Source organism: Larimichthys crocea, chromosome IX (genome assembly GCF_000972845.2).
Source record: "Larimichthys crocea isolate SSNF chromosome IX, L_crocea_2.0, whole genome shotgun sequence".
Classification (NCBI taxonomy): domain Eukaryota; kingdom Metazoa; phylum Chordata; class Actinopteri; family Sciaenidae; genus Larimichthys; species Larimichthys crocea.
In genome coordinates this window covers 6,040,622-6,057,422 of record NC_040019.1, presented here as the reverse complement: position 1 = coordinate 6,057,422, position 16,801 = coordinate 6,040,622, and the positions used below count along the sequence as shown (strand labels likewise).

Sequence of the window (16,801 nt, the reverse complement as noted above, 5' to 3'; positions counted from 1 at the left end):
TGAAAGTTACATTAAAAGAAGTGATAATATTCCCCCCCTCAATAATAATCTCATGTTGTTTTACATAATAATACTAAGTATTTCCAAAAAATGTTGTACAACATGTGCAGACACAGCAGAGATGGACTTTCTTGTTTGTTTGTTTTGTTTTTTTAAAACTTTATTTAAACAAACAATATTACATGAACAATGACAAACTCAGACAAAAACATAATAATCATAATATTTTAGAGTAAAGTCACACTGTACCATACAAAAAAAATTATTGCTGTGGTGTATATCACACATCAAACATATAGCAGATATAAAGAGGAATGAGAGGAACATCAAATAAATAATGAATGAGTGAAATCATATAAACAAGTATTAAATACAAGGGTTTGATAAGTTCTTCTCTAAGTGTGTACACTTTATTTGCATGAAGATGGACTTTAAAAAGTTAAAAAAATAAAAGCATCATAATACGTCACTTCCGTCTCCTCCCCCCTCCACTACTTCCTGCATGTGCCGGCAGTATGGCAGCGCCCATAGCGGTCCATCTGGAGTTTGGGTAGGCGAGTTAAAAACATTTTTATCGCAGGTTTATTCTGCGTGTTTTCATGTTTTGTCAGCAGATATGTGGAGAGAAAATGTCGGAGCGCCTCTGTGTTGGTTTGTTTTTGTATCGCTGCGCTTCGTTTGTTTAAAATAAGAGTTGAAATCAGTGTGAAAGTGAGATGCCAGTTTGTTTATGAGGAGCCGTCATCCTGTGGTGACAGAGACTTAAACAACACGATCTGCACTGTGCAGCCTGTAAACATTTAAAGCTGTCACACTACCTGATGCACATGAGAGGTGCGTCTCTGTGCGCCTACCTGCACTGTAATAACCTGTCCTCCTGTTCCTCCTGTGCAGCCAAATGTGCAAAGTCTGTCTGCTGAAACATGCCAGGACTATGACTGAATGACTGAACATGATCAATGAACTGCATGCAAATAATAGACCTAGTTTTTAATGAATGAAATCTCAGAACAACAATAATAAGCAATAATAAGCAAGCAGTAATAGTATAGGTGTGATAAACACACACACACACACACACACACACACACACACACACAATATATATATATATATAAGGAATATATAATATAATAATAATAAGGAACTGATATGTTAGAATAGAAAAAATGTTCAATTTGTTTATTATATTTATTTATTATATATTTAAGTGATTTATTAACCAAACAAGAAGATTATGATCAATCAGATTAGTAGGTTTTCACATGCAAAGAATTTGTCTCTGTGCTATTGGTTCGTAACAGACATTAAATAAAAAAAATATGAAAGTATTAAAAAATATATAAGTCCAATGTGTTTTAAAATGAAAGTAGCTCTACGGTTTGTGTAGGAATGTACAAAGTATTCGCCATGTGGTGTGCAAAGGTTCACAGCGTGCAGAATATTTAAAATGTGCAGATATTTATTAGAAATAGTCCAAAAGATGTTCAATAAAGGGAGTGCATTGATGTAAGCAGACAGTCAGTCTGTTGCTGCATTGTGCTGAGGCTTTGCTGGCACAACAACAGACCCTCCCAGGACCCTGTGGAGAAAAAATATGAGAGGAAAAGAGGTCAGGAAGGTATTTATAGGAATGTTGGAAGCGGCACGGTTGAGTTGTGGTCCTGCTCCTGAAACTCTGCTAAAAAGCATCCAAACAAATGCAACTAGTCTCGGAATAAACTTTACAATAATAAATGCATGTTGTCTCGAGCTCTGTCACTCTTTTCCAGTTTTAAGACAAACTGTCCAAAAACTGTTTGCAAACTCAACACAGCTCACTATAATTACTGCATAAATTCTTTTGGACATTTGTGTTGGATCCAAAGGTGGGAAGTAACAAAGTACAAATACTTATGTGACTATGCTTAAGTCAATTAAGTCAATTCTTTTTTTCTATTATCTGTACTTTACTTGAGTATTTCTTTTCCTGACAACCTTTTACTCTCTAGATTGTTACACAAATATCTGAAGTTTCTACTCCATACATTTTCAAAACAGCCTTGTTACTTTAGTTTTAAATGTATTTAAGTGGAATTATAAATTATTTTGCATTGTGGCACGACTTCCCAGTATCAATATCGGTGCGTATCACATGACAGACGTAACGTGATGAAAGAGGCGCATAGAAACAGTGGACAGAAAAGTCCTTCAGGGAAACAGTACTTTTTGCATTTCAGAGCCTGTTTATTTTTACTGTAGCAAAGAAGTTCTATTTGTACACATGTATCTGTACTTTTGTTCAAGTAAACAATCTGTGTACTTTTGCGTCCTGTGGTTGGATCATAAACTGTAAAGTAACCAGACATGCACTCTCTTTATTAAAAATATTTTGCTTCTCAGACATTGATTGGGGTAAATTTACCTTCCCAGGTCTTTTCAAGAATCTTTCCAGTAAAAGCAAGAAGAAATCATAGACTGGAAAATCAATTGACAAATGAATGGATAAAATAAGGAATGTTTTTGGCTAATGCAGTAAATGAAATACTTGACAATATTAATTATTTAATCAGAGTGATTCATAAGTATAATATTGTCATAAAGCTGCTCAAGGACGTGCAACATTGTCTGCAATAACCAAACTAAGTGTAATAAATGACTTGACTTGGACTAAAAGATTTAAAACAGTTCTGCTGTTTGGTCATAATGTTTTGTCATCCACTGATTTCCAAAATATTTGCAGAGCAGCAGCTTGTTCACCTGTCAGCTGAAACATTCTCTCAGTGTGTCTTCATGATTTCTTTCAAGACCCCTAGTTTCCTCCCTGAGTCACACATAAAAACCCTTTTCTTCTCTTGTCCGGACAAACTGCCTCGGCCTCCGGGCGATGGAAACCAGCGGTAACATGGTTTAACGTATTTAATCGTGCAGGGCGTTTAGGCTGCTTAAGTGCATGTGTAGTTTAAATGTTACATGTAAAGATGCTTTTATCTTGATGAGGAATTGATGTTTCTACTTCCCACTTCCTTTTCTGTCTTTTTGCCCCTCGTGAGAATTTAACACCCCCGTATTAAACAGCAACAGTATTTCCATTTTTCAGCACTCACGTCTCAGCTCATGTTATGTTAACAGACCATTAGTTCTTTTTTTTATTGTTTTTATTTCAAATGCCAACAAAAACACACACTCTATTGATTTATCTGACTCTTTTCTGTGTCTAGTGGCGGAGCAGAGCTGCTTTTTAATGGCGTGAAGGAACATCATGTGACTCTTCCAGGCCAATCCGAACCTTGTGAGTATCACCTGTCTGTGCATTTCATAATTAGAGCCTCATTGTATAATAGTGATGTCTTGAGATCTATCACACATGTTTTGAGGCTAGTAATACACAAGTGGAAGATCTAACAACTAGAATGGTCAGCTGTATTATTAACCCTTCACCAGCATTTAAAACAACCATAAATAAGCCATACAGTAGAAGTAGCTTTTCCTTTGCACTTTGTTGCCATACAGCATTATTATTATTATCACCTTTTCTTTTCTCCTCTCCTACTTCCTCCTACCTTCCATCCTCATCTCTAACATCTGTGTAGCCTCTAAACGAATCACAAATCGATGTATGTGACTGGGTGTAGTAAAGGGGGTAAAAGTGAAGATAATGTTGTTTTTTTTTCTTTGGGTTGTAACAGTGCAGCGCAGAGGCAGAGTCTTATTACCTTTTTGTCTGAGGTCATTTCGGCTGACATGGTGGGCGTGTGCTCATTTCTCAATTCATAAAAACTTCCACTTCCACTACAGGATCCAAATTGATTAGCTTTTATTTTGCTGAGGGATTCAGGTTCCCTCCAATACGGGTCACTAACTCAGCATGAAGGAGTCAAGGGAAAACCTGCCCTGCTGCAGCCTGCTTTTACTCCACAAACCCACTGCAGCACCCATGGAGAGGAAAAGTGAAGGCTGTGAATGGCAGTTGCCTGGAAGCTGGAAATGTCGTGTGAATTTATATATATATTGTATTGTGTGTGTGTGTGTGTGTGTGTGTGTGTGTGTGTGTGTGTGTGGAGCGAGAACAAACGAAAGAAATATGTGTTTTTGGTATTTGACTAAACAAAGGCTGTTCATCCACGGCGCTGATGTTACCATGACAACAAAAAAACAAAAGTTGACCAGAACAGAGAATGTCAGCCACACATGACCTTGCTGCACCAGTCGACCTGTGTGTGTGTGTGTGTCTGTGAGTGTGTGTGCACAACACTAGAAAAGAGTTTTTTTTTTTTGCCATGCAGTTCACAAAGTTCAGGATTTTCACGTCACAGGTGCGCGGACATTTTGACATAACATTTCCTGGATGTATTTGCTCATTGTGTTCTTAAGTTCGCGTGTCTGGCAGGTCTGCTGATCCTGAAAATGTTGCTCCGAACTAATTTCACGATACGCGCCGGTGTGTGCGTGCGCGTTGTCATGAGTGTGTGTTGGTACAGAAGGGGTGCAGCGAAGGCAGATATAATTGGTTCTGAATCCTTCGTATTTCTCTTTGACCCCAGCCGGTGATTGATGACCCTCGACTGAAAGACCCCACCCCCATTCTCTCTCTCTTTCTCTCTATATCTCTCTCTCTATCTCTATCTATCTAACTCTCTCTCTCTCTCTCTCTCTCATGCACACACACAACAAAACCCCCGTGGTCTAAGGATCACACAGTTTTTGCCCCTCGCATCAGCAGAAAGATGGATAGCTCATCCCCCCCCTCACATGACCGTCATAATCGTACAAAGACAGAAAAGCAAAAGGAGAAGAAAGGCGGAGGGAAAAAACGCACGCACAAAAGAAAAGCAGGCACGTTTTTGAATCAGTGTCAAAATGGCGCCTTTTCCCTCCCCTCCCTCCGTGTCTCCTTTTCCACCCACGCAACGCAGCTATCCCAAGATGCTTTAGGAGCCTGTGACGCATTTTCCCTCTCTCTTGTCTGTTTGTTCCCTCATTTTATTTTTTTTCCTCTCTACCTGGACCTCGAGGCGCTCTCAAAAACCTTCACCTCTCTCCACGTCGTCGTTGTCCTCTCTCCTATCTCCTAATTATCTTTTACACTGTCTTCCGTCTTTTCATTTCTATACGTCTGTCTTTTTGGTTCAGACCGGATGATCCAAATCTGTGTAGCCTTTTTTTGATGACTGTTTCTGTTATAAAAATCTTAACCGATGAAACTTTGAATCGTTATTATTGACCTTTGTATTGAGCTAAGACAGCCTGTTTGTTTTCTGTGTGCAACTTTTAACATGTTTGAGTTTGTGTGTGTGTGTTTAGGGGGAGGGAAGTACCAAAAAAAAGAGGATGGCAAAAGGTGGAAAGAGATGAAGGAGAGAAAGAGGGGAGGAGGGCAGGTTTTTACGAGAGAATTAAAGAGAGCGTTGGAGTGTGTGTGAGACGCAGAGAGGGAGAGCAAATGGAAGAGTAAATGGGGGGCGAGAGGATGAAAGAGCGAATAAGGGGTAATGGTGGAGAAAAATTACCAATAGTCAAAGGCAGAGAGAGAGAGTGCAAAGAAAGGAGTCACCGCAAAGAAGGAGTTATGACTGCTGTAGTGATTAGTTCTGTTTTTAGCCCCGCAGAGGTGCAGGTCAATATTCACTGCCTAGTACTCTGTGTGTGTGTGTGTGTGTGTGTGTGTGTGTGTGTGTGTGTGTGTGTGTACAAGGGGAGGTATTTGTCTTTTTTTTTTTTCATACGGAGGCCTGCAACCGTAGAAAACCAGCACTATCATTATACTACTGAGCTGGCCGACAGCACTGCAATTGACTTGAACACCATTCACGCAGACTTGGGACTGCATGTGACACACACACACACACACACACACACCTTTATACATCACATATCATCCACACGTCTGTTGCCCTCATAGGCACAGTGTGACCGGGCAGGTGCCTCTTAGAAATTCATAAATCTTTTTATTGTCACCAGCTAAATGCCACAAGTAGACCTTCAACTATTTCTGCTAGAACTTTGTGGAATATGTTTTTATTTTCATTTTTATTTGATCTTGAATTTGTATTAACCAGGTATTTCCAATCAGCGTTGGCTGGTTAAGCGCTGTAATTTCCGTGATTTTATGGATGAATGAATTAAACCTTGAACTTCCCATAGAAAATTTTTAAAAAACAAACATTTATGTCAGGTGTGTGGAGCCAGTTTTCAAATTAAAAGCACACCAATCCCATTGTAACCCCTCTCTCTGTATAATTTCATCATCCAGGAACCCAGAAAAGCTGTTTTCGTGAATTTCTGACACAGAACTATCTCAGTAATTTTACATGTGCTCATTGTAAACACAGTGTAAGCCTGTATTCTACATCTAATGTCACAATACTTTTGAATATAAAAGCAAATCCACATTTCCATCTTTTCCTGGCATCTCTCTGAACGTTGGTATTTGCCCAGGTTTAATGTGATATTAGCTGAACCTGTGACTCCCTGTGCGGTTCGACAGCTACCTGCTACGGCTTCACCGCTCTCCTTACACCTGACTTGAGGATGACTCACTGTCGTGCCCTCGTATCTGCTCCATCTGCTGCTGCCCTCTTGTAATGTATTTGCTCGTTCTCTCTCTCTCTCTCTCTCTCTTCTGTTTATTTACTCTCTTCTTGTACATTTCTTGTTCTTTCGTTCCTGTGTAAACTAGTTAAGGAAGGCCGATACTGTTAATTCTTATGGCTTGTGTGTGTGTGTGTGTGTGTGTGTGTGTGTGTGTGTGTGTGTGTGTGTGTGTGTGTGTGTGTGTGTGTGTGTGATATGCTCTCATGTGTTATCACTGCTCCTGTACGTTAAGCAGACAGCTGTGATCATACACACATGTCACAGTCCAACACACAACCAGGAAAATGGTCATGAGAAAATATTAGATTTGTGTGTTTTCTTGCATTTGTCCATGTTATTCTGTTTTTTTTTTTAAACAAAACTTGCTAAGCACTAATCCTCAGATACTCAAAAGCTCTTAGACCACCTTGAATCTTAATGTTAACAACTGCCATATCTATAATATATTCATTATTAGTTGTTTAGTGGGGATTTATCCTAAAACCTCACATTGACGTCGCCTTTGTGGCTTTCTGTCAGCCGGTCTGAGTGAGGCTCAACCTATTGTTGAGACAAGGTCAATCTGATTGTTGGAGAGGTCAGACTCGTGGAAAATTCAAGCATCACTGATGTTCAAGCTCAGGCGCTTTAATGTTCGTCTCTAACAAAGAAAATTATTATTCTGAAATTGGATTTTCTGCTCATTTTAGCAGTCCGGCGTTGAACAGTTTCACTACAAGTGTGAGGCAGGAGAGGAATATAATATATATAATAATTGCGTTTCTATTTTTGAAGATGCTTTTGAAAAATGTCCGGCTTGATATTTTCATTTTTCTTCCTTCATTTTAATGTTTGAAAATGACACAGCAGGCTGTAGATGCTTTTTTTTTGTTGTTGTTTTCTAATCTGTTCAGTGGTGTCTAGATTTCTACACACAAATCATTTATTTTATTTCTTTCTAACCAATGTGAACAATGTCGCTCTTGGCCATTGACATCAGTCAACCCTCCCCCCATTTTCAAGTCTCCCCCTAACATACACATACACTCATAAATATACATGCACACAGACACACACACACACACATGCACAGCCTCGTCCCGCCTGGTGCTTCCGTCGCGTCACATCGACCAGGGGGCTGGAACCATGCACCTTGACCCTTAACCCCTGACCTGTGACCTCTGTTGTCTGCCTGTGTATGGGCTTTGTGTGTGTATGGGCTTTATATATATACATATATATATATAAATGTGTGTGTGTGTGTGTGTGTGCATGTTTTCCAGGGGACGTGAAGCAGCTGCTGGTCTGGATCCAACAGAACCTGCTGAAGGAACGGCCCGAGCTCTTTGTCCAGGGAGACTCTGTGTGAGTGTGTGTGCGTTTGCACTTGACACACACTTGATCTATGTACAACCAAACCACATTAAAGGGATATGTTACACACATCACACCCCCACTAACAGTCACAAATATGGCTGCAATATTTGGTCTTTATTTGAAGACAGTGTTGAATCTATTGAAAATTTAAAAATGAAACTCAGTCGAGGAGCTTTGTGAATCTTTTTTTTTTCTTGCAGGTTAAAACTGCTGAAATGCTGGAGAGGAGGGAAAAAAAAACAGTCTAGCCTTCAGGTTATGGGTTTCAGTAAGATGATTACCTGTGTGTGAGAGCTTGTGTGCACACACACACATGTGTATATGTGTGTGTGTGTATGTGTGGGTCCAGGGCTCACAACAGTCTTATAGGACTGGCTGACTTTTACAGCTGCCTTTGTGCAGGACTATTTATAGCTCCACCTAACCAATGAATGGAGAAAAAAAAGCCTGGCCTACCTATAAACCTTATAGATTAGATGTGTGTGTGTGTGTTATGTTGGCAGAACACACAGGTTTTAGGTGTTTTCTTCATTATCTTAAAAAGGAAAAAAAAAAAGATCTATAGGTGCTATGTGTGATTATTTTACAATCTTTACTCTTTTTTTTTTTATTCTTTTGTTCTTTCTCGTCGCAGCCCTGTTTTTTTTATCCCATCCTTTGCGTGTGTGCACATATATATGTTTATACTCACAGGTTCTTCTCACTTTGCCCTTTCTCATTGACGTCATAGAGCATCCACAAGGTGGTAGAGAGGTATGAACAGTATGAGAGGCATCAGTGTCTATTTCAGGCATTATCTCACCATCCACTTTAACTAAACTGTGGCGGCTCTGTGACTTCCAGGAGAAGAAAAAAAAAAAACCCACACACACACCACAACATGTGTTAAGAAGCCTGCGCCCATAGGTGCCTGTTGTTACCCTCCCCCATTATCCCCATTATCCTCTTTTGAAGGGTGGTGATTCTTTTTAGGCTTTATCTCTATGTTATTTTTGGGCCTCCATTAATTCCTGGTGACAGTTTGTTTCCCCCCTACAATCTCCATACTCTTTTACCTCAGCTGCTTATGTCTCTTTTCTAAAAACAAAAAAAAACCATCATCATTACTTTCATTATTAGACAGAAAACTGTTTGGAAATGAGCTGTAACACATGAGCTTCATGCATATTTGCAGGTAGAGCACAACATTAGCAGCAATGAGAATTGTACATTACATAACTAACAAACACATGCAGACACTTCTATTGATAGATTTATTTTCATACATTCATCATTGTTTGTTTTCTTACATAATACTGTTAGTGTGCTAATTCTATACTGTGAAGTGTTGGAAAATGAAAACACCAGACTTCAATTACTGTTTTCTCTGGGCTACATTTAGCTATAAATTGTAACAATAATAATAATAATATTAATTATTATCATTGTTAAATAAAAAAAATCACTGCAAGGATTTTATTTAAAAAACTTGGTTAGGTGTATTCATCAATTCTCTGTGTCTTTTAAATAAGCATACTCCATTACGCTGATTATAAATGTTAGAACACACACAGTGTGTCCCAGTCCACCACCCCAAAAAGTTAAAGACTAAACTGTAATTCAAGATAATTGCGAATTAAATTTGTAATTACATATATTTACATTTTTAAACATGGTTCACTTGGACAGGTTTACATTCAGAGAAGAAAGCAATACTTGTCTATTTCTGTTTTGACAAACATCATTAAATCTTGGAAGGTTTGTGTCTTGATTTTTATTTCTTGATTTTTACCCGTGTTTTTTTTCCCGTGCGTCCGTGGAGGCTTTCTTGCTCTACCTGTTTGTATCATTTACACGCATGTGTACGTTTTGTTTGCGTCTGCGTTACCTCTGGGGAAATGCGTCCCACTCAAAACGCTGTGTTTTCCCACAGGAGACCTGGGATTCTGGTGCTTATCAACGATGCAGACTGGGAGCTAATGGTGAGCACTGGGAGCCATGTTCACTGTCAGAAGGTGTAGCGTATGTGTGTGTGTGTGTGTGTGTGTGTCCAGCATGTTAAATGTGCATTATTATTTTCATCTTAAGCTGTTTTTACCTATATTCTTTGTTTTATAAAGCTTTATACAGCTTTATGTCCTCATGCAGGACAGGATATCACTGTAACTGTATAAAAACATTTATATAATGCTATATAAACACATGCTTGTGTTGACATTTATATCAGGAAGGTGAAGTCTGTGAGTGTGAAGGTTAGCCTATATATGTTCTCTCCGATTGTTCATTTTTTTCTAAGTCAGTTAATGTTTCATATCATGCAAAAGCAGCTGCGAGACAAGCTTGTCCTTGGGGTCTCATATCTGAACACATATTTACATGCACACACCGTCTGAACGCTTCAATTTGAAGCCATTGATTCAATTACAGGACGCAACACAGGATGTAAATGAAATGAAAAGTTTGTCATTGATCACCGGACCCCAATGGCAACGCAGGAGAAATAGACATATTTGTGTTAGTAAAGGCGGATATTTCTGTTTGAATATTGAATTTTTCTGTGTGTTTTCTAAACCTCAGGGGGAGCTGGACTATCAGCTACAAGACCAAGACAACGTTGTGTTCATTTCGACTCTTCATGGAGGATAGAAAATGAATCGAGGAATACAAACATATCCTTGACATCTCTGTAACAGCCCTTTTCTTCACATCCTCTGCACTCTAAACCCCCCCCCCTCTCCTCTACATCTCAACAACACATCACCCCATTGGACGCCGCTGATGTGTCCCCCCTGCGCCGTGACATCTGAGGTGATTGATGTCGGTCTGCAGGAATGAGTGGAAATTCAGTGATGGTTCCCAAGAAAAGAATGTGGAAACTGTGAGACAGGAATTCTGTGGACGTTGGGCGTAAATACCAACATATTTGTTTAGGTTTTTTTTTTTTAAAGGTCACTCATACGAAAGCTCTGGTGGTCAACTCACAGGTGCGAGTGTAAATAATCTGCAGTTGGTGTGTAAACCGTCATCCTCCTCTAACCTCTCCGTGAGTGTGAAAGACAAAATGACCTGGTCTTGGGGTCCACGATGACCTTCAGTTCACAAGAATATAAAAGAAAAGATAACTTTACTTTAAGCCCTCATTAGCATTCATAAACTCTATGGCAACATTTAATGAATTGTCTTCACACACTGTTATGTAATTGTAAGCAGACATAAGGACATTGTAAGTCTTTATTCATATATTTGTCCCAAATTATAACTTACATATTTTATATGACAACAGCTGTGTTCCACTAATGTCATTCATAATTTCTTTATATGCCATGATAAATAAAACAGCCTTTGGAATATGCACACTGGATGGATTGTGCATATTCCAATGTGTGTAAACACATCTATTGAATGTATAAGTCTTTAGAAATGCTAATTATGGGGTTAGAATAAAGTTATTGTTTTTTTGTTTTTTTTTGGTGATTCTTGTGCTTGATTTTTTTTTTTCTGAAAATATCTTTTATTCTTAGAAATGCTTCTGATAGTTTTCCTCAATATCTTTTATTCTTAGAAATGCTTCTGATAGTTTTCCTCAAAAAAATAAAAAACAAACGTTTTTTTTAAAATAAAAAATGGCCATAATTCTGTCTGTAATTACACTTTTAAAAATCTAAATAATATTTATATAATTATATATTTTTAAGAGATATTTTCTCGATTTAAGTCGTGAATGAACGAATTAAATACATATTAAATTAGAAATATTTCTTTTATTAACTCCTATACACTCTTGCCTTTAATTCACGAAATATAATAAATCATTTTGTATTAAATTTTACTGTTAACTGTCGCCTATGTTAGTATTTTTGTTTTCCAGTGTAAAGATGGTTCTTTTATTAATCCCAAATCCGCATTGTGCGTGTCTGCACTTTCCAATCTGACCATAAAGTCCAGTTTGAGCTGCAAAACCAAACCAGTGTGCGCCGCACACAGAGGCCCTGTAGCCAAACGCTTTTCTCAATTAGGATTTTTACATCACGTGTCGATAATTCCTGGTGATAGTTTATATCTGATCGATTTAAGCAGAGCTCTGTGATCACACTGCAGTTTTAGGCTGATTAGACGAGATTTTACCGTCCTATATATGGCCCCCACTCAGCTGGAATATTCATAAGAGGGGGGTGGAGGGCGTGTGTGTGTGTATGTGTGTGTGTATGTGTGGGTGGGTGGGGTGTGAACTACAGGACCACTGCGGGAGGTCGAGGTCTTGCCTCCGGGCTGCCCTCCCCTGAGCGCCCGGGGCGACCTAAAACCTTTTCTCGGTTGTGGAGTCCGATTTGCAACGGGAAACCGAACGATAATGGCCGGTAGAAAGGAAATGCTAATGAGGCTGCGAGGGGGTGAGAGAGAGGAGAGAATGTAGCTGTGTGTGTGTGTGTGTGTGTGTGTGTGTCAACTGTGTCAGCTAGTGCAGGCCTGGGACACTGAGTGTGTTAGTGAGAGACTTTTATAGAGTGAGGAGACGATCCAAAGCATTTTTATGCATGTGTTACAGACTTTATGCCTCTAACATTAAAAAAGAAAATGTTTTCTCTGATTATGTGGGCCAAATATTAAGATCATTAAAGTGTGTAATCATTTTAGATTTCATCTGTTAGTATGAAGACGTGCGTAAAAATTAGGTTTGTACCCTGACTCCATCAGTCCTGCACACTGACTGACTGACTGACAGCTGCGACAGGAGAGATGCTGCTGGTGGTGAGAGGGTCGACCTGGCCATCACCATCACCATCACCATCTCCATCACATCCCAACCATGCTTTATAAAGACCCTGAGCAGTCCTAGGTTACAACTATGGTTGCCTGTGCTCTCCAGTGTGTGGCTGCACAGCCATAAAGCAAACACTAGCCAATAAAAATAAACTACTAGAGTATGATTTTACATAATGGCATTGATTTTTTTTTCCTTTCTATCTATCAGGCTCTGGATGATTCTTTTGCAAAAATGTTTTTTTCTAACTCCCATCCCTGCATTAAAGATATTCCGCCCAAATATTTCGATAAAAAATATATAAATAAAACCTTCTTTCACATGAGTGACACCTGCCTGCTTTGTTTTTATGCTAAGAAGCAACTGTTGCCAGATTATTCCCCCCTCCATCGTGTTTTCATATTGCACCCATAGGCTCCATAGCTCCCCGCAGTGACTCCACTGACTCTGCATGGTTAGCTGCATGTGAACAAAACACTGTAGTTAGAAATGCACAAACTCATAAAAAAAATAAGCTCACACCCTCTGCACGTCCAAATAACTAACTCATAATTAGAGGTATTTTTTAGCATCTATCACCACAGTCAAACCCCACTCTGCTCTGTGTCAACACAACAACCTGCTGGTTATTAATAAATAAATAAAAAAGAAGAAGCTCTACGAGGGAAGCAGATTGTATTCATGCAGTTTGTTTAAAAAGAAGAAAAAAAAAACACGTGCACAAGCAATGCATTTGTGCACGAGAGGCTTCGAGATATTAGAATATTTAATGTGTCGTTTTAAAGGCTAACAGCAATGTTCTGTGGGATACATGAAATAGAAACAGTAGCAGAATCCATTTCACACAGAAGCATTTGTGCAAACAGGAGGAGGCACTGATCCCCTGGAATTAAGAAAGGTTAGCCTTTAATGTTCAACAACACACACGTTGGCTGTACACACACACACACACACACACACACACTTGTGTGTGTTGAATTGGTTTAAATGGTGAGTCTAAACTGAGGACATAAAATCAGGATATTTAAAAATAAGAAAATATCTTTTAGAGTCCATATATTTTTACAATATTTAAATCATCCCTGTTTTTTCTAGATTAATATTAGTGTAAATGTTAAATAATTCATTGTTTTAAAAAATAATATTATTCTGAGCTATTTTTTAAGAAGTAAATTAATTCATTTAAAAAGCAAAAAAACAAAACAAAAACGAACAAAGTAAAAAAAGATAAAAACATGTAATGGGCCAAAAAGTGTCCCACGTGATTTATCAGTGACGCTGTTTGGCTCCAGAGATTTGGCAGCTTCAGTCTCCAGGCCTCTTCTGTCCTCACTGTTTTCTGCTTTCACACCTTGACATTTAATACTCTGTCTCTGATTTTGCCCTAAATGCGTTTTTAAAAAAAAGGTGTTTGAAGTCATTTATCTGTGGCTTTAAGTGTCGTCCTGTGGAATGCACTTTATTCTGTCCCTCAATAAGCTCTAAATAAGCTCCTAATATACTAATACATTATTAAGAATTATTTAAGGGACTGTTTTTACAGCCAGATCCAGCTTTAAACGAAAGTTTGTGTTTTAGATTCACTCAGTCTGCCGCATTCATTTGTATTTATTCTCGTCCTTCATGGCTCCATGTGTCTGTTTTCTCTCTTTAGCTTTGCTCGCCTCATCCACCAAAACGCGCATCCTGTGCTGCATGCAGGCCTCACTGTGAGCACTCAACTTACTGCTTTTCTACTATTTGCCAAACACAGTCGATACATCAATGCTTCCAGTCGATATTTGCCATTTAAAACAAACAGTCTTGATTAGATCTTCGACAAAGTGTAAATACCAATCGGGCCAACCATAACGACCCCCCGAAAAACACATTACATGAGGCAGAATAAGATTTCCTCCACTTTATTGGCCCTTTCAAATCCACCTCGTCCTTTTTTTCCTCCCCCTCTCCATAACATGCAAAATGTGGCTTGTATCTTACCTGAAATGAGAGAGTTACAAAACAAAAACGAGACTACAGGCCTTTTCTATAGGCTTCTTTGTAGGCTTTTTTTTTTGGAGGCCTACATTCTTGGTGTGGCGTTTGGCCAAAGACAGCAGTGATGAATGTGAGTCTGCAGCAACAGATGTCCATACACAATTCTTGGGGTTGCATTTGAGTTTACTCAAGAATTGCGTTTGGACAATCAGTCGCTAAAGACTCTGTGTATCCTCTGCCAAGAAGAAATGAAGCATTTGGTTATTTTTAAGTCATAAGTGTGCACAGGGGGGTACACACACACACACACGGGGGGGCCCAATGGCTGCACCTGCTATACGGCTGCCTAAATGCCCTTTGACAGCATGAGCTGCGTCTGACACTGAAAACTGTTTCCTTTCGCTTTTCTTTTCTTTTTTTTTATCCCCACACAGTTGCAGTACTGTGCATTATTTCTGACATTCTCACTGCTCAGCATTGCCTCAGATTCGCCTTTTCCCTCGAAGAAAAAAAAATCAGCTTTCTCACTGAGGAACTTGCTGCAGAAAACTACATATTTGCAATGAAAAAACATGCAGATAATAGCCCTGATATTAATAATAAGAAGAATAACTTTCCTCTAAACTAGCACATGCCAAAATGCTTGAGCACACTCCCTTGTTTAATGTCAGGCTCTCAGAGATCCATCCTTTTCTTTTTTTTTGCATTTCTTTCATGCATTTCTTTTCCTGCAAGCTACAATCACTTTCTCAGTTTGAAAGCATCCTATCTTCTACTTCCTCTGACAGATACCGTCATCTCTCCGTGCCTTTACACTGGTTGCTAGTTGTAAAGTTAAGTCTGTCCAGATCTCTGGGCCCCCCCTTAAGATGGCTGAATGGCCGTTGCATCTTTAAATAAAAATGTCATCTCCTTTTTTTTTGGTTCACCAGAGAATCTTAGTTTCAAAGTGTCTCAGGAAAAAAAAGAAGAGGAGTGGAAAAGACAGAAATCGAAACAGCTTGACTGGACTTTCTTTCTTTCTTTCTTTCTTTCTTTCTTTCTTTTTTTTTTTTTTTTTTTAAAGAGTCCGAGGTGAGAGCGTCAGGAAAACGTTTCGCCATTTCTGCACCTGTGTACTGTCATCGATTTAAGGAAAGACTATTCAGTTCTGGTGCCTCAGGATGCACAATGGCTTTCCACGGAGGTTAAATCTAAAAAAAAATAAAAAAAATAAAAAAAATCCTCCTATTTGAAGAAAGGCACTTGAAGCGTTTCTTTCCTTTGGTGTTTTATAGCTGGTGATGAAACCGATTTTTTAATTATATATATATATTTTAAAAAAAGGAAACCCCTTAGTTCCCGTTGGTGCGTCCTTGGTTCAGTTCCCACGACGTGCGTTCTCCCGGATCTCTCTGCTCCGTCCAAATGCCCCCCAGCGAGCAGCGTTGGATGGTGACAAAAAAAAAAAAAAAAGAAGAAGAAGAGAGAGGCTGAGGATCAGGACTGAAGCGGGGCTTCGTGCACTCCGGACAGACGCTCCTTTTCCTCCCATCCTCCCTTTACGGGTCTCTCGGACTGACTGACTGACTGACTGGATGGATGTCTCTCTGCCCTCCTGGCTTTTTCTTCACGCTGCTCCAACAATAAACGCTGTGGCCGCGACGCAAGGCGGAGAGAGGAGTGGAGAAGGTCCTCGCTTGGTACTGAATTTGAATAACACCACGGGGTGATAAATGTCCATTGTACTGCTTAAGTAATGAATCTCCGCTGTCCTCTGTGTCACACACACACACGCACGCACATACATACACACACACACGCACACGCACACACACACATACACACACACAAGCCAGCAGCTGCGATGAGGGACCAGCAGCCCCTCTTAAAGACACAACAGCCCTATTTTCTACCCAAAAAGAGATTACAATCCCGACACTGTTTACTCTCTGACCGCACTGCATGACGTTTAGTGTTTGTCTTGTGCCCCCTCTCTCTTCTTGTGTGAGCAAACTAGTGCAACGCCGTAACAAGGCACTTGGACATAAAGCGGTGCCTTCAGCGCCATGTGCAGCCATTCTGCTGCAGGAAAGAGAAGAGGAGAAAAAAAAAAGGGCAGCCTACTGTAGGCCTGTGTGGCAAGTGTTGTCCGGAGTGACAGAAAATGAGTGG

At 39.4% G+C, this 16,801-nt stretch overlaps 1 protein-coding gene across 2 annotated transcripts; it reads left to right on the top strand.

Annotated features, from left to right (window-relative positions):
- Positions 1 to 480: 480 nt before the first annotated feature.
- On the top strand, positions 481 to 11,375 carry urm1 (ubiquitin related modifier 1). 2 transcript variants are annotated; one of them, XM_010736861.3, is made up of 5 exons: positions 481 to 550; positions 3,201 to 3,271; positions 7,836 to 7,917; positions 9,842 to 9,890; positions 10,486 to 11,375. In XM_010736861.3, the coding sequence occupies exons 1-5, from the start codon at positions 516 to 518 to the stop codon at positions 10,552 to 10,554; spliced, it is 306 nt and encodes a 101-aa protein (XP_010735163.3). In that variant the 5' UTR covers positions 481 to 515; the 3' UTR covers positions 10,555 to 11,375. The 2 variants fall into 2 exon arrangements, with proteins under 2 accessions (XP_010735163.3, XP_027138060.1); XM_027282259.1 differs by having other exon boundaries at positions 7,827 to 7,917.
- The last annotated feature ends 5,426 nt before the right edge of the window (positions 11,376 to 16,801 follow it).